This window comes from Mastigoproctus giganteus, chromosome 6 (genome assembly GCF_048544385.1).
Source record: "Mastigoproctus giganteus isolate SK-2022 chromosome 6, ASM4854438v1, whole genome shotgun sequence".
Classification (NCBI taxonomy): domain Eukaryota; kingdom Metazoa; phylum Arthropoda; class Arachnida; order Uropygi; family Thelyphonidae; genus Mastigoproctus; species Mastigoproctus giganteus.
Window position 1 is genome coordinate 198,989,573 of NC_143580.1, and position 22,637 is coordinate 199,012,209.

Sequence of the window (22,637 nt, forward strand, 5' to 3'; positions counted from 1 at the left end):
ATGAATGAGAATGAAATACTGTACTTTCAGAATTTATGTATTTAAAGTATACTGTATATACATAGTTATGTTTGTTGTTGTTATTTTGGTTTTTAGGAGCATTGGCAACTAAGGCCATATTGCTCCTGGGATATGAAGTGGTCATTCCCTGACCTTTCCGCATCCTCCATATTTGGTGGTCACGGGCTCGAACCCTGGTCTAATCAAGAAGCATGTGCTACGCACTGCTGCTCCTGCCCACCTGGCTATGGAGGCACCATATACATAGTGCAATATACAGTAGAATACAAGTTTTTGTTTTTTTGAGAAAATTTAAAGTAATGTGGAATAATTAATAAATAAGTTTGTATCTAGAAATCTGGGACACAAACATCCAAATCTAATAACATGATTTACTCTAGGGCTTGTGGCACTAAGTGCAAAATAATCATGAGAGAGCAAGTTCAAACTATCTGTGCAAACCTAATGATTAGTATTCAAATAATGTTTTTTTTTAATAAGCAATATCTGATATCTATGATATCAGGGCCTTAGAGGGGAACAGGTATCCTGTGTGTTATCAGACACTCAGCCTAAAACACTGATGGATCCAATATCTCTCTATTACAAAAGATTTAGAAGTCTGGTTGGCCTGCCTCCCTAAAATCCACTCATGCACACCTTCTCGATGGTAAGCCCTGTTACGTCACTTAGGTGGCAACGGACGTGTAGAGTGGTTCTCTTCAAGACGCCTGGTCAGCGTGAAGAGGAAAAGACCAAACCCTCCAGCAAATGACAGCACGACAGAGCAAATGGCCCTCAGTCCCCAGCAGCCTTCACTCTCCCTCTTATGGCAGCGAGAGGATCAGAGTGGAAGCAGAGGGTGCTAAGAATCTCTGGGTACGACCAGGCTGCCATGCACGGAAACTGAACTTGGCCTGTTATAACGTATGATCACTCATCGGTGAAGACAGGATATTAGAGCTGGAAAAGGAATTAGAAAATGTGAATTGGAATATCATCGGTTTGGCTGAAACAAGAAGAAGAAATGAATCACTTATAAGTTTATCAAGTGGAAATCTGCTGTACACCAATGGAAACAGTGAAAGGAGAGAAGGTGGAGTTGGCTTTCTGGTCCATAAATATTTTAAAAACAACATTTTGGAATTCAAAAGTACATCACCAAGGATGTCAAGACTAATACTCAAGATTTCTAAGAGGCACAAGCTAAAGATTATAATGATTTATGCACCAACATAGAGCCATGATGATGAAGAGATTGAAGAAATGTACACCGAAATTGAGAGTCTTCTAGATGAGCAGAAAACCAACTACACTATTATTATGGGGGACTTCAATGCTAAGGTTGGAAAAGGACAAAACAGCACAGAAAGGGGAACTATAGGAAATTTTGGAATTGGTGAAAGAAATGAAAGACATGAAAGATTGTGGAATTTGCAGAATCTCAAGGACTATCAGTAATGAACACTTTTTTTCAAGAAAAGGGTGAACAGAAAGTGGACATGGAAGAGTCCAAATGGATTAACAACTAATGAAATTGACTTCATCCTCACTAACAGAAGATATATTGTGAATGATGTTACCGTCCTGAATAAGGTAAATGTTGGAAGTGATCACAGAATGATAAGATGTACACTTGATATAGATGTAGGAAAGGAAAAAACTGACTTGAGTAAATAATACAAAGGTCTTTGAAATAACAGAGGAGGAGAAAAAGCAGTATGTACTGGAACTTAAGAACAAGTTTGAGCTTCTGCAGACTGCTCAGGACCAAGATATCGACGAGGAATATTACAACTTTCTGAAAGTGATAAAGCCCAAGAAACCTATAGGGAAAAAGAAATCCAAAGAAGAAAAAAAATTAGTCAAGAAACACTTGTCACGATGAACCGAAGACGACAAATGAAGAGCAAGAAAAACACTGACAGGGAGAAAATCGAGTATATTGAGTTATGCAAAGCCATTAGAAAGAAACTCAGAGAGGACATAAGAAGATTTAACACAAGAAAAGTAGAACAAGCATTAAGGGAAAACAAAGGATTTAAATCAGCAGCCATGAGCAGTAATACAGAAAGACAAATGATACTGAAACTGAATAATAGCGATGGTGTACTTATAAACAGCAGAGAAGGCATAATTTAAATAGCAGAAAACTACTATAGAGAATTACACAAGGAGCGAGGGAATGATGCCAGCAGTGGGGAAGATGGATTGCAAATTAGCAACACATACGACATACCCGATATTCTTCCTGATGAGGTAGAACATGCATTGAAGAAAATGAAGAATCAGAAAGCCCCGGGGGAAGATGAAGTTACTGTAGATTTGTTAAAATTGGGAGAAAAAGACATAACACAAAAACTGGCAAGGCTCTTCACAAAGTGCATTAGAAAAGGTGTGAGGCCTAAGCAGTGGAATAATGCAATCATAGCTTTGCTGCATAAGAAAGGAGATAAATCAGAAATTGGAAATTATAGACCAATTAGCTTGTTATTCCACATCTACAAGTTATTCACAAGGGTCATTACTAACAGATTAGAAAGAATACTTGATGAGAATCAACCGAAAGAGCAAGCTGGCTTTAGGACAGGATTCTCAACTATGGATCACCTTTGTGTAATATCACAGCTAATGGAGAAAGCAAATGAATATAAAACACCATTATGCCTGGCATTTGTGGATTATGAAAAGGCATTTGACTCCATACAGCATAAGGCAATGTTTCGGGCACTGGAAAGACAAGGCCTAGATACCCCATATATTTTGAAGAAAATATATGAGAGTGCTACCTCCTTTATTAGACTAGACAAAGACAGTAGGAAATTTAAAATCAAGAAAGGAGTTCGACAAGGAAACACAATATCTCCAAAGCTGTTTACTGCTGCCCTTGAGGAAGCTTTCAGAAGATTAGACTGGTCGCAGAAAGGAGTCAATGTGAACGGAGAGTAGCTAAACCATTTACGATTTGCAGATGACATTGTGGTCATAAGCCACGATCCCAAAGAATTAGAGGAAAATCTTAATCAGTTATGCACAGTTAGTAAGGATTTTGGACTAAAGATGAATATGGCTAAAACAAAAGTAATGATGAACAAGTATGCCACGGAAAGGGAAATAATGATTGAAGGAGCAGTAATTGAAAAGGTGGAGTCATATACTTATCTGGGACAAGTTATTAGCTCTAATAATGATAAATGGCTGGAAGTCAAGAGAAGAATAAATTTTGGATGGATAGCATTCAGGAAATATAGTCACATACTGAAGAGCAATATCCCAGTTTGTCTGAAACGTAAAATAATGAACCAATGTATACTCCCCACCATGACTTATGGAAGTGAAACTTGGGCACTCACCAAAAGAATGGAAGAGAAGCTAAGAACTACACAGCGAAGAATGGAACGAATTATATTGGGAATCAGACTGTTAGATAAGAAGAGAAACACATGGATTAGGCAGCAAACTCAAGTAAAGGACATTCTTATCAAAACTAAAGAACTAAAATGGTCTTGGGCAGGACACATAGCTCGAAGACATGATGACAGATGGACTAAGAAAATAACAGAATGGTACCCAAGAGGAGCTAGAAGAAAACCTGGAAGACAAAGGCGGAGATGGATAGATGAAATTCATGAGTTTCTGAGTAGTAAATGGATGGCCAGTGCTCAAAACAGAAGGAACTGGAAAGTTGCTGGAGAGGCCTTCATCCTGCAGTGGATTGAAAATGGCTGATGATGATGATCTGATATCATTACAAGAACATCAGGTATAATTATAAACTTAAACAAATAAACTTAACTTCTTCAAAACATAAAATAAAATACATTATCAATTACAGTGATCCATTACTGTTAATTACAGTTATAACCAAAGTATAAATGCTTTATAGACAAGCTGCATATTTTACGTTCGTGCCTAAAAACTTAAGTTCTTATTAACTTAAGTTTTTATTGTGAGAATGGGGCCAGTCCAAAGTGCAGTGCATCTCTCATACTAGACTGAAGTCTTAATGTGGTAGCATTGGGAACAGACAACTGGTGGATTCTAAAATGAAATCTTATCAGTAGTTGTTTCTCTTTTTCTACAGTTGCATAATATACTGCACTGGACAGCAGTATTATATTATGCCAAAACGGCAACCTGTAGTTTTTTTTTTTTTTTTTTTTTTTATTGAGTTGCTTTACTGTACAGTATACTGTATATAAAAAAAAGCATGCAATGCATCAATGATACTATAAAAGAGGCAAAAAATAAGTTGTTGGTCCTTCCCATTATTTCACATGCACAGGAAAATCACTCCTGAATTACCTGTGTAGAAAAGGTTCATAAATTGGGAGATTACTGTGCAGTTACATAAAATGGTGAAAAACTTTGTCATTTTTAGTGGATGCTCATCTATTTCTGATACAAATGAATAAAAATAACACCATTTTATGTGCATGATTAAAGGATTTATTCAAAACTCAGCCAACTAGAATTTATACATAAAACTTCAAATTTAGGAAACGATACTTTCTTGGAGACAAAAAAAAATAAATAAATAAATAAAAATAGATTGAAAGTGATAAACTTACATGCTACTGTTGTCTACTGAACCTACAGTCTGTCTTAAAAGTGCTCATAGTTTTGTTGTGTACTACTTTATCATGATCTGTTCACAAAAGGAATGACTGCAGGGAAATTGTAGTGAAATGTTTTGGCTCCCCTTTCAAGCAATACACTGTTTCATATTTTCAACACAATCCTCTCTCAGTAGGAATTTCCTGCAGCATGGAACAAACACTATTGGAGAGGTGGCCAACCTGCAGACCTGTGCCACTTGAGGCACACTTCCCAATGTGAAAATAACATAAAAAACTACATGACTGAATTTAAAAAACAGAAATGAAGCAAACACACGTACAGTTTAAATTTTACTTTCATTGACAGAAATTATAATCAGCACTTAAATGTGATAGAATTACAGATCATGTTTACTGCCTTTTTAGCATTAATTTTGCACAGGTAAGCAGGGACATCAGTGAGCTTCTCATGACTAATTCTGTAAGGACATTATAGATTAACAAACATTTTGTTAACCTATATTAAATTTATAAAATAAATTTACAATTGTTTTAACTTTTTTTTTTTTTTTTACAAACACTTTGTATGACATACTTTTACATAGTGGGGAGGGGAAATTATTAATTTTGGTAGTTTTCTGGATGTGCCACTAGGCATTATTCATTCTCCCTCTTTGCTCCAGTTGACACATACCATATTTCAAACATAATGGTGATACACTGCAGGAAAAGGTTCGTCACCTCTGCTCTATACCATTTCTTCTGAAGACTAGATCAATGGCCAAGAATTACAGATCAGCCTCTGCAGCATTCATAATGTTCAAGTACTGTACCAGTGAAAGCCATCTGACTCTGTCTTCTGAAACAAAGCCCACTTTAATATCATTATTCAGTCTCCCTCCTTGCTCTGCCATTAACAAATTTTCTGTCTATGACAAAGCTTATTTTTCACTCTTGTTGTTATTTGGTTTTTTAGGAGCATTAGCAACTAAGGCCATATTGCTCTGGGGATATGCAGTGGTCATTCCCTGACCTTTCCGCATCCTCCATTTTTGATGGTCATGGGCTAGAACCCTGGTCTAACCAAGAAGCATATGCTACGCACTACTGCTCCTGCCCACCTGGCTACGGAGGCACCTTTTTTTCTTTTTCTTTTTTTCCCACTCTTCTTTGATGTGTAAACTAATTTGGCTGTAGTGTATGTAGATCTCAAAACATTAATGTTTCAATAGCGCTTAAAAGTTTAAAATAGTGTAAAGACTGAAGCATCCTAGCATTGCTTGTAATTTATTTCCACAATACGTAAAATATACTGATATTCCATAAGTCTCTGCTCATCAAAAGAATGGTGCACCTCAAAAAGAATAATGCAGTCTACACTGAAATCATTAGTGTGCAAGGCAGAGTCCTATCCAATCTTTACTGCTGTACTGGTCCTGATCAGTTGGAAAAGATATCTTGCTGCACACAGATGATAAAGCTTGAGTGTGATCTTTCCTGCTTCTGATCCCACCATGGTCCATCATGACACCCATTAGTTAGTGCATAAAGCATCATGTTAACACACAGCAAAATTCATCAAAAAGAAAACTTAGTTTTACATATTGGCATTTTTATTTTACTATATCTTATGTTGTGAAATCCTTCATGAGTCTTAGTCTTATACTTTGAATAAGTAACACTTCCCAAATAGAAAAGACTATCGTCACTTAATCTCAGTCAAGCACCACCACTCAAATGGCACCATTTGTGGCATATTTTTCCTTTCATCAGTGGGTGCAGGCATTCCAAGTATGTCAACAACCCAGTTGCTAATTATTTTCAAAAGGAGAGATATCCTAGAAATGCCACCATCTGGAGGCACTCAACTCATAATAAGTAACAATGGTCTTCTCTATTTGTGAAGAGTTACTTACTCAAAGTGCAAGACTAGGCAACTAGTGAAAGATTCCACAATATGAGATGCATTAAGAATACCAATTTTCAAACTGTGCACTTTTTAATGAATTTTGCTATGTGTTAACATACTTCATGCACCTCCATGTCAATGACAACACTACCAGAAATTGCATACAAACATCTGATTCACATATCACAGTCCAACCCACCATGATAGACACAGCAGAAAGTTAGACATTTACTATTCCATAAAAAAAAAAAGGACCTATGCAACAGAATACTGGCTTCACAGTTTGTCAATTGAAATGGTCAAAATTTTAATAACCAAGACACCCAACTAAAATAAACAGCAAATGACTCTGTCATCCTTAAGCTCCTTGTTGCCACATCAACTTTTGACATCTGAGAAATATGTCTGCCACCCTTCCCCCACAACATGTGCCCATTACAATCCACTCCAGTGCTGCTGTTCAGGTGTTTCAGCATTCCAAACACCTCCAATGCTCTTAAAGTACTTTGGAGGATGAAGCTATGTGACAGATCCTTAGCACAGTTAGAAGGGATTGTACCAGAAAAATCCAGACTCAGCAATTAAGTGGCACTGATGTTTATGTATATATATTGTGCACAGATATAAGATCACAGAGTTGCTCCCTTCTCTGTTTAAAGGGTAAATACCAACCCATGGTGTTTCACAGCAAAAAAGATTGTCTAGCTGACTTATTCTGAAGACTTATGAAAAACTGAACCATACCATGTTTCATATTTGTTTTTTGTTGTACAGATAATGTATTCCCCTTAAGAATGACTAGATAATTAGCTGTACTAGAGGGGTACAGGTAGATAGTGCAATTTAGCTTCTCATTCTATTTAATATATCTTACATTTTTAGGATACTTAGTTTATTTTAGATAATAACAGCTCTTTAATTTATTCTGTAAAGATGGTATTTACTTAAACAGAGATGCAGGTATTTTTGCCAATGCCACTGAGAAGACATTAAGAGCTTAGGGTAACTGCCAATTCAAGGGGTTAGGAAAGTCAGCACATGATCAATCCAAAGCAATGGGAGAGGACAAAATGACACCTGCACCTCTCAGAGTACTTAGTGCAACCATTAGTTGCCCTAACCACTGAAAGGGAAACTGCAATAGATGTAAAATCCACAAATACCTAAGATCATATGAGAAAACACCTAGAATTAACTATAAGAGGTTCATCAGGGCTGTTGAAAGCAACGAGTACAAGACTTATTAATTTGCCTGTACAGTAATGCCACAGTATTGTAAACAAATTAATGAATTTGAGCTTTTGATCAAGTCAACTAAGTGTTGATGTAGTTTGGCTGACTGAGATATGATGTCACTCAGAGATACAAGGTGAAGAACTTCATTTCAGTAGATATTGCATTCAGGAGAGATAGGGAGGGGCAGGAGGAGGCAGAGGAATGATGCTTCTCATTAAAATCTAAAGGTGGCAAGTGAATTCCATGAGCCAGATAAAGGTGGACGTTGAGTCAGTGTGGTAACTTGTAGTAAAAGGCCAAATGACTGAGTTGACAAAAATCTCTTTAGGCAGACTGTATGGGCTAGTAAGTACAATTGTGTTATTATTAGTAAATAATGCAAGAAAGCAAGCTTATACGGCATTAGCAAAAAAAAAAAAAAAAAAAAAAGCCACTTCCCACATCCCACACATATATGCAGTAGGCTATTGTACATATAGTAGTGTCTCCTGCATATAGTATACTCAGCTTATGGAAATTCGACTTTACGTAAGTTTTTCCCGGCCCGTGCAAACTTTAAAAAAATCATGGAAACATATTTTGCATCCCATAGGAATAAATGGAAGTATCGTGAAAATATCATAATTTGCACCCAATAATACACTGTCGTGTTTTTTTTTTTTTTTTTTTGTAATTCGTTCCAAGTTCTTGGAAGTTGAAAATTTTGCTATATTACTAAGCTATTTATCTCTCTAAAAGGTCATATTTATAGTGGAAATTGCACTACCCTTTCATCATCATCATTATTATCACTATAAGAATCAATTTTGAACACTTTTGTGATATTTTTCTAAAGCATGTTTCTGGAGGTCACAACCACAAAACAATGTGCACTTTCCGAGTTATTGGGCTTTTCTGTTCGTGCATCTAATTATAAACAGGTAGTAAACTCTATCTTATTGCAGTTGCAATAATACTGACAACTGTAACTGTGTGGGTTTTTATTTTATTATGGTGAAATGTGTTCCCTTCACTGAAATCTTCAATCATATAAAAAACAAATTTTCAGAAACTTCTCTTCTTTCCTATTTACATATTACAATGGTGAAGGGAAAGCGACCAAGGGAAGATGCAAGTGGTGGTATTGCCAGGAAATGAAACAAAATTGATTTAGAAATGAAGTTGAAAATGATTACGAAGTACAAAGCAAGACAAAGTTTGTCATCTATTGCAAGGGAATTAGGTCTGGCTGCTTAAACAGTGAATACTATTTTAAAGGACAGTGCACGTATAAAGGAATATATCAAAGGATCAACGCACTTAAGATCAATAGTGATCACAAAACAGCGTTCAGGCGCTATATCTATCCCCAGGAGCTCAACATCAAGTGAGTATGGGCTCAGCACACCCAGGGTCCTGAGCTGGGTATCATCTCTCTCTCTCTCTCTCTCTCTCTCTCTCTCTCTCTCTCTCTCTCTCGACCAGGGTATGTCTGCCAGGAGCAAAGGTTGATGATGTTGTAGAGCGGATATCATCTTTTAAGGGCACAAAAGGTGATACAGTTGTACATGTTGGCACTAATGATATCAAGAGTAGGAGACCGGCAGAATTACTTAACAAGTAGAGGTCACTGTTGAAAAAAAACCATGAATTAGGGTTGAATTTGAAAATGTCTGCAATTCTGCCCAGACATGATAGGAGGGAGTATAGGATGAGAGCCTTGTCAATCAATTCGGCCCTGGAAAGATTGTGCGAGGCTCAAGGGGTAGAATTTTTTTCAGCCTGGACTGTACTTGTTAACAGGAGAGACTGCTTACACTGGGATACACTTAAATAGAAAGGGTGCAAGAATATTTGCTGATGCTATCGAAGCAGTGTTAGGTGGGTCGGAAAACTGCTAGCTTGGGGGGAAACAAAGACTAATAGATTAACAGTAGCCACTGGCAGAGGTGAAAGAGATTCTTGCACTACTTCTATTGGAATGAGCAGCAGCTTGGAAAATAAGATGCAGGATATTTCAGAGACTGCTGGGAGTCATTGCGGTACAAGTAAACACATGGGTTGTGTTAAGATAGCTAAGAATAGAAACAGGTGCATATATACTTGCATGTACACCACTGCTAGGAGTTTAGTAAATAAATTTGATGAATTTGAGGTATTGCTCAAAACATCAAAGGCAGATATATTTGGAACATCAGATTGGTTGGTGTTTAGTTTTTAGGAGCATTAGCAACTAAGGCCATATTGCTCCAGGATATGCGGTGGTCATTCCTTAACCTTTCCGCATCCTCCGTATTTGGTGGTGACGGGCTCGAACCCCGGTCTAATCAAGAAGCGTGTGCTACGCACTGCTGCTCCTTCCCACCTGGCTACGGAGGCGCCCTGGAACATCAGAGACGTGGTGTCACACAGATATAAGGAATGCAGAACTGGAATTTGGGGAGTACAACGTCTACAGAAAGGATAGGAAGGGAGGAGGGGTTATGCTATTAGTTAAGAAACACGTAAAATCCAAGGAAGTGAAGCCAGTCAACATCCCAGGACAGTGCAGTGTCGAGTCAGTTTGGTGTGACATAAGCATTGGGAGATCAAAATTGAGAGTAGGAGTGTGCCATAAGCCTAATGACTCTGATCAGTATAATAAGAAACTGTACAGGGAAATAGAGTGGGCCAGTAAATCAGAGTCTTATAATGGGGGATTTTAATTTCCCAGATATTGACTGGAATTTGGGGGTTGGTCACTCACACACTAGCAAGGCTTTTGTGGATTTATTGGACGATTGTTTTCTACATCAGCATGTTCGGGAGGAAACTAGAGGGAGTAATACTCTTGATTTGATTATCAGTAGTGATTCTTCATGCATTAAGAATCTGCAGATAAATGAACCACTAGGTGGCAGTGATCACAGTGTGCTGAAGTGGGATTTACTCAAAGAGGTAACTACCATTAGGGGTAAAGGGAAGGGTTATTGCTTCCGTAAAGGCAACTACGATGGACTGAGACTGTATTTAAATTCTATACAGTGGGACCAACTGATGATGTCACGAACAGCAAATTCAAAATGGGAAGCATTCAAAGAATTTATCTTGGAAGCTACTAGGCTTTACATACCAACTAAGAAATATTGTTCAAGGTTTAGGCCTAAATGGATGTCAGATGAACTAATGAGACATATGGCAGAGAAGAAAAATGCATGGGATACATACAAATAAACACATGACACAGAAGCCTATGATAGATACAAGTTGATCTGTAACCAAGTTACAAAGGAGGTTAGGCAGGTGAAGGCAGATTACGAGAAATCTTTGGCAAGGGATGCAAAGAAAAACAGCAAAGAGTTCTTTACTTATGTAAACCCTAGAAGGAAGGGGATGAATCAGATTGGTCCACTTGATATCGATGGGTCAACTGTTGAAGATCCTGCTCAGGTAGCTAACAAACTAAATGAATATTTTGCATCGACATTTACACATGAGGAGTTATTCAGCGAGTGGAATGCCAGAGGTGTATTCAACTCTGGCAGTAAGCTAGAGAATCTTGTAATAACTGAGAGTAAAGAGGAGGAGAAATTGTTGAAGATAAACACAAGAAAGGCACCTGGAGTGGATGGGATCTATCCAGTTACATTAAAGCAAAGGAAATAAGAAAACCCTTAGCCATAATTATGAGAGCTTCCTTGGACTCAGGGGAGGGACCAACAGACTGGAGATGTGCAAATGTGACCTCAATTCACAAAGGAGGATCAAAGGCTGACACAAGTAATTATAGACCTGTGAGTTTAACTTCTGTTCCAGGAAAATTAATGGAGTCACTGGTTAAAGAAGCACTGCAGGATCATCTAGACAAGACTTCAGTTATAGCTGAGACACAGCATGGTTTTGTTAAGGGGAAGTCTGGCCTGACCAATTTGATTGGATACTATGATGCAGTCACAAAAGAACTGGATGCAGGGAATAACTTTGATATTATATATTTGGATCTTAGAAAGGCTTTTGATACTGTTGCACATGGAAGACTGCTGCACAAATTGGAGCAGTGTGGCATTGGAGGCAAATTGCTGCTATGGATAAAGGGGTGGTTGAGGGGGAGAAGACAGAGAGTGGTAATCAATGGACACTGCTCATCGTGGACTAATGTTATTAGTGGAGTCTCTCAGGGTTCAGTGTTGGGTCCATTATTGTTTTCTGTATTTATAAATGATACTGATGATGGTATATCAAGCTTAATGTCCAAGTTTGCAGATGATACGAAGGTTGGCAGGGTTGTAAAGGACACTACTGACACTATGCTGCTGCAACAGGATCTGGAAAGGTTGAGCAGATGGGCTGAGAGGTGGCAAATGAAGTTTAACATTGACAAATGTAAAGTACTACATATGGGAAACAGCAACCCCAGAGCAACGTATCAACTCTGTGGTACTACACTGACAGTGGTAGAGAATGAAAAGGACCCGGGGGTGGTTGTGCAGGAAGATATGAAATTCTCTGAGCAGTGCAGACGGGCTGCAAGAGTAGCCCATGGTGTCTTCTCAATGATATACAGGAATTTTTCTAGCAGGGATAAGGAGGTGATTATTCCCTTGTATAAGGCAATGGTCAGGCCACACCTTGAGTACTGTATACAGGTCTGGAGGCCTCATTTCAAGAAGGATGTAGAGCTGCTGGAACGAGTACAGAGAAGGGCAACAAGATTAGTGAATGGAACAAAGGGGTGCTCTTACGAAGAAAGGCTTAAGTTTTGCAAATTACAGTGTCTGGAGACTAGGCACCAGCAAGGTGATCTGATAGAAGTGTATAAAGCCTTGAATGGTTTGAGCATGCTCAATGCTGATGGGATTCTTCCTCTTACTCAGAATAATCACCTGAGAGGGCATAAATTCAAATTGAGGAAGGACAGATGTAGGATAGACGTGAGGAAATTTGCCTTTAGCCAGCGGGTGGTTGGTTGGTGGAACAGACTTCCATCCCTTGTCATGGAAGTTGATAGCGTAAATAAGTTTAAGGCTCAGCTGGACAGGTATTTCGAACGAACAGAGAGGTGAAGTGGAAGTGGTTATTTTTTATTTATTTTATTATTTATTTATTTTTTTGGCTGATGCTTGCTTTCTTGCATCTAATGCTAATGCTAATATGGTGTCAGATACAAATATGCTAAGGGAAATATTCAAGGCATTTTTTTTTATGCTAAAAAATGTATTAAAACCAACGGTCAAGTTCCATAAACATAAGATGGCAAAAATGGATGACTGGTGACATTAACACTTTAAATGAGCAAAAGAAATGCCAGAGAACAGTTGCACACAATCAGGGAGTTCTGAGTTATGAGCATTATAAAAGAAAATTTAATGGAGTCACAGAAAGGATAAGATGTGCAAAAGCTGATTATGAGAAAGAATGAGCAAAGGGAGAGCTACGAATGAGGACAGGAAGGTTTTCTCATATGGGAATACAAAAAAAAAGGGGGGGGAAGTCAAATAGGTCCCCTAACTGGTTGTAATGGAAGGTTCAAGCCCAGCAGAAATGGTTGATGAGCAGAATAGCTGTATTGCAACAATATTTACAGTCGAAAGCAAGCTCAACTCTCTAGGGAAACATTAAGGAGGAGTCAGACTCTTTGCAATAAGCGTATAATGATTTGATATAATGATCTCAGAGAAGCATTTTTTATAAAATGCTACTGAAGTTAAAAGAAGGCAAGGCTCCAGGGAAGGATGGTATATATTCAGTTATACTTAAAAAGGCTGCATATAAGTGCAACCAAACCATTGGACTGGAGAAGTGCTAATGTCTCCCCAATATGCAAAGGTGGTGCTAAAGGTGAGTTGGGTAACTATAGGCTAGTGAATCTAACTTCTGTGGCTGTTATGTTATGTTATTTGGTTTTTAGGAGCATTAGCAACTAAGGCCATATTGCTCCGGGATATGCAGTGGTCATTCCCTGACCTTTCCGCATCCTCCGTATTTGGTGGTGATGGGCTCGAACCCCGGTCTAATCAAGAAGCGTGTGCTATGCACTGCTGCTCCTTCCCACCTGGCTACGGAGACGGCCCCTTCTGTGGCAAAGACTATAATGGAGTCTATGGTTATGATGCAATTTCAAAACCATCTTGACAAGAATGATAGCTTGAAGAGATCCCAGCATGAGTTCATTAAGGAGAGGTCACACCTGACCAGTCTGGTAAATTACCATAAGGTAGTCAAAGCTTTTGATACCATTATTTATGGAAGACTGCTATATAAACTAGAACAAACAGACTGCTGGTAAGATCCTATGCTGGACTGCACTGACTAAAAGATAGGATACAAAAGGTTGTCATAAACAGCTTTCAGAGTGGAACAGCGTAAAAAGTGGTGTCCCCCAAGGCACAGCATTGAGCCCCCTCCTATTTTTAATTTTCATAAATGATATTGACAAGAGGTGTCCAAGAGAAGCTATCAAAGTTTGCTGATGATTTTATGGTGGGAAGGACTTGGACCAGTTGCATATATGGTCCAAAGAATGGAAACTAAAGTTTAATGCTTCTAAATATATGTTATGCATTTGGGGAACAGAAATCCTAGAGTCGCATATAAGCTAGCAGGAGAGGACTAAAAGTGGTTCAAGGTGAAAAAAAAGACCTAGGTGTTACCATTCAATCTGACATGAAATTTTCCAAACAATGTAAATGGGTGCCTAGAAAGGAACAATGTCTTGTCATGATTTATAGGATCTTTGCGAGTAGGTAGACAAACATCAATATCCCCCTATACAAGATGATCGTTAGACCACATCTAGAGCATTGTATCCAGATCTGTAGAGAACACACCTAAAGACACAGACTTCCACAAAGGTTCCAAGAAGGGTAACCAGATTAGTGATAAGTGAAAATGAATGCATATATGAAGAACAGCTTAGAAGGTGTGGGCTGCAAAGTTTGACAAGTAGACATCTAAGGGAAGGCTGAGAGAGACATATAAAGTGCTGAAGGTGTTGAGTAAAATGAATGAGGAAGATTATGGGAATAGTATGGATATTCTGATTTGTTTTATTATTTTATTTATATTTTCTGTTAAGTAAAAATAAAGTCTGCTTCCTTGCATCATTTGGCCTTGTTAATATGCAAGATCCCCCCCAACCATTTATAAAGCTGCCATGGGTTCCACTAAACCCCACTGCATTCTTAGTGAGCAAAAAAAAAAAAAAAAAAAGTCACATAATTTTATTGCACTCTTCGCTCTTGCTAGTATGTCTTCATTGTGCTCTGGTAGGAGCCTGCTCTGTTGCTTGGAGAAAGTACTGTTGGCATTTCTGGATCTAAAGGTAAATTTATAGGATTTCTTGATCTTTTTAATTCAGGCTGGGACATGTGATTGGTTATGTGGAAGAATATACATCACTGGTGATTCAGCTGTTTGAGGTTGAGCTCACTGGCTATACTGGCTGATCTCAAGACCACTTTGTACTACATGTGGAGAAAATGTCAAGGTCATGATATCTTATTATATACTCAGTACAAGTAATAATTGCACTTAAATATAAATATTTGAAAATATAAATGCTTTATATTTTGTATGTTTTTATATTTCATATCTTTCTTTCTATTTATATTTCAACAACTAGAATTCTGTATCTTGAAATTAGGTGGCTGAAAGAACAGTAGTAAATCTAATGGATGGAATTTTAAAAATAAGCAATGTCCTTCACTGCTAATCACACAAAGTGTGGCAATCACAATTCTTAATACAGTATACATATTTAGTTAGCCAGAGAGGCAAAACTGTTGTTGTTTTAAATTGAGCCATGTATAGAAAATACTTGTGATTCTATATAAATATGGAATTCTCTCAAAAAGTACAACCAGTCTTGATTTGCTTAGTCCGTGACAAATTTATGAAGATTGACTTCCCTAAAACCTACTTATAATATTTCCTCAGTCTACAACAAATTTGTTTCATTTATTGTCCAGAGCAATGGCACACAGATTGGTATGTGGGTATGAGGGCAAGGAAGGAGGGGGGGGTCCAAGTACAAATTCATGGGTGTCTACAAGAAGGTGGACTCTGCTCATTGGGTGTGCCACAAATGAGTGACATAAAAAAAAAAAAAAAAAAACTAGTTTTTCCACCACACTGATGACAGCCAAACTTTTTTTCCTATCCTTTTTGGCAGCTGAGATAAAAGATTATGTATTGAGATGAGTGCAAACAGACAGATAAGTGGATATATTTTTAATTGATTTTAGTTTTTAAATCTGCATATTTTGAAATGTGAAAGGGCAAATTTTATGTTACAATATACAAAAGCAGATTTTTTAAAATAATATTTTTATTTTATTATTCTAGTAAAACTAGAAACCAAAATAGGTCTGAGGCTGAAAAATTTTGAGAAAAGTCATAAAAGCATCTTGATTTATAGTCAACATCCTTACCATTTTCTACTTCAGAAATTTCTAGATGTAAACTAGATATTAAAATGCCTATATTTTGAGAACGCTTTTGGTCCAGTAATTTTGCAACCTGAAAAACAAAAGTTAAAACTGAAAATCTTATTAACATTCTGACTAATAAGTTCATCCATTAAATAAAAAGTAGTATGTCTATGTAAGTATAAACTTAAACACACATTTGTAATTAAATTATACGTGTATAACTTATGATGCAGCATAAACTAAGCTTATTATAAATAGATATCATTAACTTGAGATCCATGTAATTTTATTTTTGGAGAAAAATTAACTGTTGTAATAGGGTTAATGATATAATTTCTTGGGAAAAAAAAAAAAAAAAAAAAAAACCATCTTATATCTTGCATTGGAATCTTGTAATTAATTTATTTTACACATTATGACTGGATATTGGGGGTCTGTAATAGAGTAAATTTGATGAGGAATGTTTATCATTTTTATCTATAGTTTAAGTTTATTATACTAGACAACACATTGTACAGCTTTTTTTAATATAGTCTGCTAAGAGTGAATTAAATTGAAGTAATTTTGTTAAAGGTAGGACAAAAAGTGAATGCAATGAAACAACTCTTTCATTTTGCTCCACTCAGTTGTGTAATGAGTCCATCTCAACACAGTGAATATATTTTGTGCGTTCAAATATTGATGTGTTCATCAAGCTGTATTTTTTTTTTTTCCCCCCAATATAAGTGTGAATGTGTGAGTGCTTACTTCTGAAACATCCACATACAATGAAACCAGTAAGTGTTAGTGCATTCCAAACTAATCTGTGTATCTCTTTGGATTAATTTATTTTCAGAAAACTACAAGAAAACTTTAGTGTAGAGTGACCATGTATTCCATTTTTAAGGCAGCAGTCCCAATATACCAATAAATACAAAAAAAAAAAAAAAAATAAGAGAGAGAGAGTTTTTTTCACAACAGTGCCATTTTATTTGAAAGTGACATGAAATGGCTACACACACATGCATTTCCTAAGCAGTGCTTTTTTAAAGTTGTATTTGATACTGGTCAAGTTGATTGGGTAATAACTGTTGTAAACTTTATAATCTTTAATATAAAAGATTATAAAGTTAACAACAGTAAGAAAACAAAACAAATTTTGCTTATAAAACCAAACATCAACATTTTGTTTTATAAACAAGATTTATTATAGGATAATATTTCAGGTTAAAAGTATCGAAAGAAAATCATAATAGTTTGTTTCAATATCTGTTTCTAAGAGACATGAATTTGTAATACACAACAGCAACATAAGTCAAAGCACAGTCATCTGTGACTGATACCCAACATTTCTAAAATAACTTATGTGGAAATCTCATGATTGCAATTTGCAAGTCTTATGCAAATATGTGTCCCTTTTTTTTTATATTTTTAAACTCTCGTGTGTGTCTCGTTTTTTTATATTTCAAAATTTGGTCACCCTGATTTAGTGTTTCTGATTCTTCTCCCCCCCCAGTGGTGCTGGGGGGAGAAGAATCAGAAACTTCTGATGCATATATAAGTTACTGTGCCCTGTCACCCTATCGTGGTCTCTATTATGCAACTGGTATCTTGAAGAGCAAATAAACCTAATAAGATCCAGGTAAGTGGAGCAAGTTTATAAATTTTCAATTTAAATTAAAAATAGCTAAAAGGTCAAATTTTTAGACAAGTTTTTTCCATTTCTCCCCACCCCACACCAATTCTTTTCAGTAATACTTTTGGCTAATTTTTAATTTTAAAATTAATTATATAGTTGTTGCAATGTTGAAATGTAATTATAATTATACTGTAAATAAACAGTATGTTTCTAGTCTCATTATAAAGCTGATTTCCCATGCAGTGCAAGTGTGCATTTCTTTATTTTAAAATTTATAAAATTGGTTTTTATATCCCCATTTTAATTAGCATATTTACTTTTCACATGCTACATTTAGTAGATATGCTATATAATAGATAGCCAGGTTACCACATGCAGTAACTACAAATTCACCTTATTTTTGCTTTATGCAGAGAAATATTATGTTTAATTAAAAAAAGCATAAAGTTTCATATATGTCTCTTCATTTACCTCAAATACTATGGTTTCTCGGTGGATGAAAGTCATCTTTTTATGTGCAAAAATGATACTGAGTGGGCTCGCAACTGCTTTCTTTGTCTTTACTAGCTTGTAAAGTTAGTAAAGACAAACGCAATACAAGCATGTAATACAAGCATTTTTTGTAGAGTGAACCGATTTAACATTTGTGCAAAAGATTTCCTGTTATTATTTAACAAAGACAATTTCTTTATTGCTGTGTTTGATAGTATAAACCTGAGCTGTGATGCTCAATCTGTTCTTTTTTAAAATTTTGTAAAAGAATAAGAGAAGTTTACCTCAATATGATACACAGAATGCTTCCATATGGTACTCTCCAGAAATTAAAACAAATATAACATTACAGTAAAAATTAAATTAAAAAATATCACACAGTAAATAATTAATTGAAAACAATAGAACACAATTAAAAATTAAGTAAAAGAATTTAGCAAAAATATTGCAAAACAGTTTTCCTTCCTCAAGCTGACAACGCTTTTTGACCAAATGTTGTGATCACAGGAATGAAAATTACTGAATGGGGTGAGCATGAAACTTAAATAGGGATTATTTGTCTTCACGTATGCACGTAAAAGACCACGCATTGGAGATTGGATATGGCCAGCAAATTCTCATGTAATTTAATTTCGACGGTTTCTGCAACTAATAGTCTCGTATAATTAATAATCTCATGCTGTGTTATTAATAGTCTCATGCTGTATAAAATGAAGATATCCTTTGATTAATTTTAATGATTACTGAAATTGCAACCCCCCCAATGTCACTCAGGGATAGCTTAGACTGCCAGACTGTCTAAAAAGGAAATCATCTAAATGTAGTTAGTGTTTACTTTTTTTTTTTGAGCACTCCAAAAAGCATTATTGGCTCCTAAATAAGAAGGGCAACATTTTCCAGTTAACTTCCTTTATTGTGTTGGGTAAGAAGCACTTTAAGTGCTTCTTACCCAACACAATAAAGGAACTTTGACTCACAGGATTAGCAGGTACTAAGCACAGAAGTTGAACACTGAACCTTTTAAAGCACTATAGGCATACTCAGATGGAATAGCTGAGAACCTGCTATTCCATCCTGACCAAAGACACACAGGTCCTGAATCTCACCATTCACAGACATCTTGGGGAACATAATCCCTGCAAATAGAGCTCTTACTGTACTTTGAAACATTATATCATTCTGAATATTGCTACTTTCAAATTGCTTTTGACTGTAATGATAACAATATAATAAAAATACCTCTTTTGTTTTTGGACGAGGTAAATTTTTCTGTGCCAGCGTTTTCCTTTGAATAGTCTGCTTTGAGAACAATTCAGGAAAATCATTCCAGTCATCAAGCTTTGGTTCTTCTAATGTATCCCAGAGGCAAATTTTCCCCCTTTAATAAGAAAAAAAATATACAAATTATTTCAGACTGTACAGATCTATATAAGATTTATGCTAAGTTTAACTGAATAAAATTATTTCTCAAATGGAAAATAACTTTTCTGAACAAAAACTGAATAAAAAATATAGACTGAGCTATTGCCAAGGGAACTAAGCTCATGATGCATCTGTATATTGTGATTATAAAATGTTCACTTTCTAAGGCTAGTTTATCTGGGATGATGAAGCACCTGGGGGAAAATCCAAATGAAAAATCTATTCTACTAAAGAGACCATACTTCAATAAGCAGTTAACAGAACAATACAGCAACTCCTTGACTTACGTAAGTGATGGGATGGGATACACTTAAATAGAAAGGGTGCAAGAATATTTGCTGATGCTATCGAGGCAGTGTTAGGTGGGTCGGAAAACTGCTAGCTTCGGGGGGACACAAAGACCAATAGATTGACAGTAGCCACTGGCAAGGTGAAAGAGATTCTTGCACTGCTTCTATTAGAATGAGCAGAAGCCTGAAAAACAAGATGCATGATATTTCAGAGACTGCTGGGAGCCATTGCGGTACAAGTAAACACATGGGTTGTGTTAGGGTAGCTAAGAATAGAAACAGGTGCAGGTATACTTGCGTGTACACCAATGCTAAGAGTTTAGTAAATAAATTTGATGAATTTGAGGTATTGCTCAAAACATCAAAGGCAGATATTGTTGGGATATCAGAGACGTGGTGTCACACAGATATAAGGGATGCAGAACTGCGATTTGAGGAGTACGTCTACAGAAAGGATAGACAGGATAGGAAGGGAGGAGGGGTTATGCTATTAGTTAAGAAACACATAAAAACCAAGGAAGTGAAGCCAGTTGACATCGCTGGACAGTGCAGTGTTGAGTCAGTTTGGTGTGACATAAGCATTGGGAGATCAAAATTGAGAGTAGGAGTGTGCTATAGGCCTAATGACTCTGATGAGTATAATAAGGAACTGTACAGGGAAATAGAGTGGGCCAGTAAATCAGAGTGTCTTATAATGGGAGATTTTAATTTCCCAGATATTGACTGGAATTTGGGGGCTAGTCACTCACACACTAGCAGGGCTTTTGTGGATTTATTGGATGATTGTTTTCTACATCAGCATGTTCGGGAGGAAACTAGAGGGAGTAATACTCTTGATTTGATTATCAGCAGTGATTCTTCATGCATTAAGAATCTGCAGATAAATGAACCACTAGGTGGCAGTGATCACAGTGTGCTGAAGTGGGATTTACTCAAAGAGGTAACTACCATCAGGGGTAAAGGGAAGGGTTATTGCTTCCGTAAAGGCGACTACGATGGACTGAGACAGTATTTAAATTCTATACAGTGGGACCAACTGATGATGTTACCAACAGCAAATTCAAAATGGGAAGCATTCAAAGAACTTATCTTGGAAGCTACCAGCCTTTACATACCAACTAAGAAATATTGTTCAAGGTTTAGGCCAAAATGGATGTCAGATGAACTAATGAGGCATATGGCAGAGAAGAAAAATGCATGGGATACTTACAAATTAACACATGACACAGAAGCCTATGATAGATACAAGTCGATATGCAACCAAGTTACAAAGGAGGTTAGGCAGGCGAAGGCAGATTACGAGAAATCCTTGGCAAGGGATGCAAAGAAAAACAGCAAAGAGTTCTTTACTTATGTAAACTCTAGAAGGAAGGGGATGAATCAGATTGGTCCACTTGATATTGATGGGTCAACTGTTGATGATCCTGCTCAGGTAGCTAACAAACTAAATGAATATTTTGCATCGACATTCACACAAGGAGTTATTCAGCGAGGGGAATGCCAGATGTGTATTCAACTCTAGCAGTAAGCTACAGAATCTTGAAATAACTGGGAGTAAAGTGGAGGAGAAACTGTTGAAGATAAACACAAGAAAGGCACCTGGGGTGGATGGGATCTATCCAGTTATATTAAAGGAGGCAGCAAAGGAAGTAAGCAAACCCTTAGCCATAATTATGAGAGCTTCCTTGGACTCAGGGGAGGTACCCATAGACTGGAAATGTGCAAATGTGACCCCAATTCACAAAGGAGGATCAAAGGCTGACACAAGTAATTATAGACCTGTGAGTTTAACTTCTGTTCCAGGAAAATTAATGGAGGCACTGGTTAAAGAAGCACTGCAGGATAATTTAGACAAGACTTCAGTTATAGCTCGGACAGAGCATGGTTTTCTTAAAGGGAAGTCTTGCCTGACCAATTTGAATGGATACTATGATGCAGTCACAAAAGAACTGGATGCAGGGAATAGCTTTGATATTATATACTTGGATCTTAGAAAGGCTTTTGATACTGTTGCACATGGAAGACTGCTACACAAATTGGAACAGTGTGACATTGGAGGCAAATTGCTGCTATGGATAAAGGGGTGGTTGAGGGGGAGAAGACAGTGGACACTGCTCATCGTGGACTAATGTTATTAGTGGAGTCCCTCAGGGCTCAGTGTTGGGTCCATTATTGTTTTCTGTATTTATAAATGATATTGATGATGGTATATCAAGCTTAATGTCCAAGTTTGCAGATGATACAAAGGTTGGCAGGGTTGTCAAGGACACTACTGACATTATGCTGCTGCAACAGGATCTGGAAAGGTTGAGCAGATGGGCTGAGAGGTGGCAAATGAAGTTTAACATTGACAAATGTAAAGTACTACACATGGGAAACAGCAACCCCAGAGCAACGTATAAACTCTGTGGTACTACACTGACAGTGGTAGAGAATGAAAGGGACTTGGGAGTGGTTGTGCAGGCAGATATGAAGTTCTCTGAGAGTGCAGATGGGCTGCAAGAGTAGCTCATGGAGTATTGTCAATGATATACAGGAATTTTTCCAGCAGGGATAAGGAGGTGATTATTCTCTTGTATAAGGCAATGGTCAAGCCACACCTAGAGTACTGTATACAGGTCTGGAGGCCTCATTTCAAGAAGGATGTAGAGCTGCTGGAACGAGTACAGAGAAGGGCAACAAGATTAGTGAATGGAACAAAGGGGTGCTCTTACGAAGAAAGGC

The 22,637-nt window shown here is 37.0% G+C and overlaps 1 protein-coding gene across 1 annotated transcript in view; it reads right to left on the reverse strand.

Annotated features, from left to right (window-relative positions):
* LOC150084862 (uncharacterized) overlaps positions 1-22,637 on the reverse strand; it is a 243,598-nt gene that overhangs the window by 128,359 nt on the left and 92,602 nt on the right. The window contains exons 8-9 of the mRNA XM_090376371.1: positions 19,441-19,579; positions 16,092-16,179 (exon numbers count right to left, since the gene is read on the reverse strand). Coding sequence (XP_090232497.1) covers positions 16,092-16,179; positions 19,441-19,579 — 227 coding nt within the window. The remainder of the gene's footprint in view (positions 1-16,091; positions 16,180-19,440; positions 19,580-22,637) is intronic.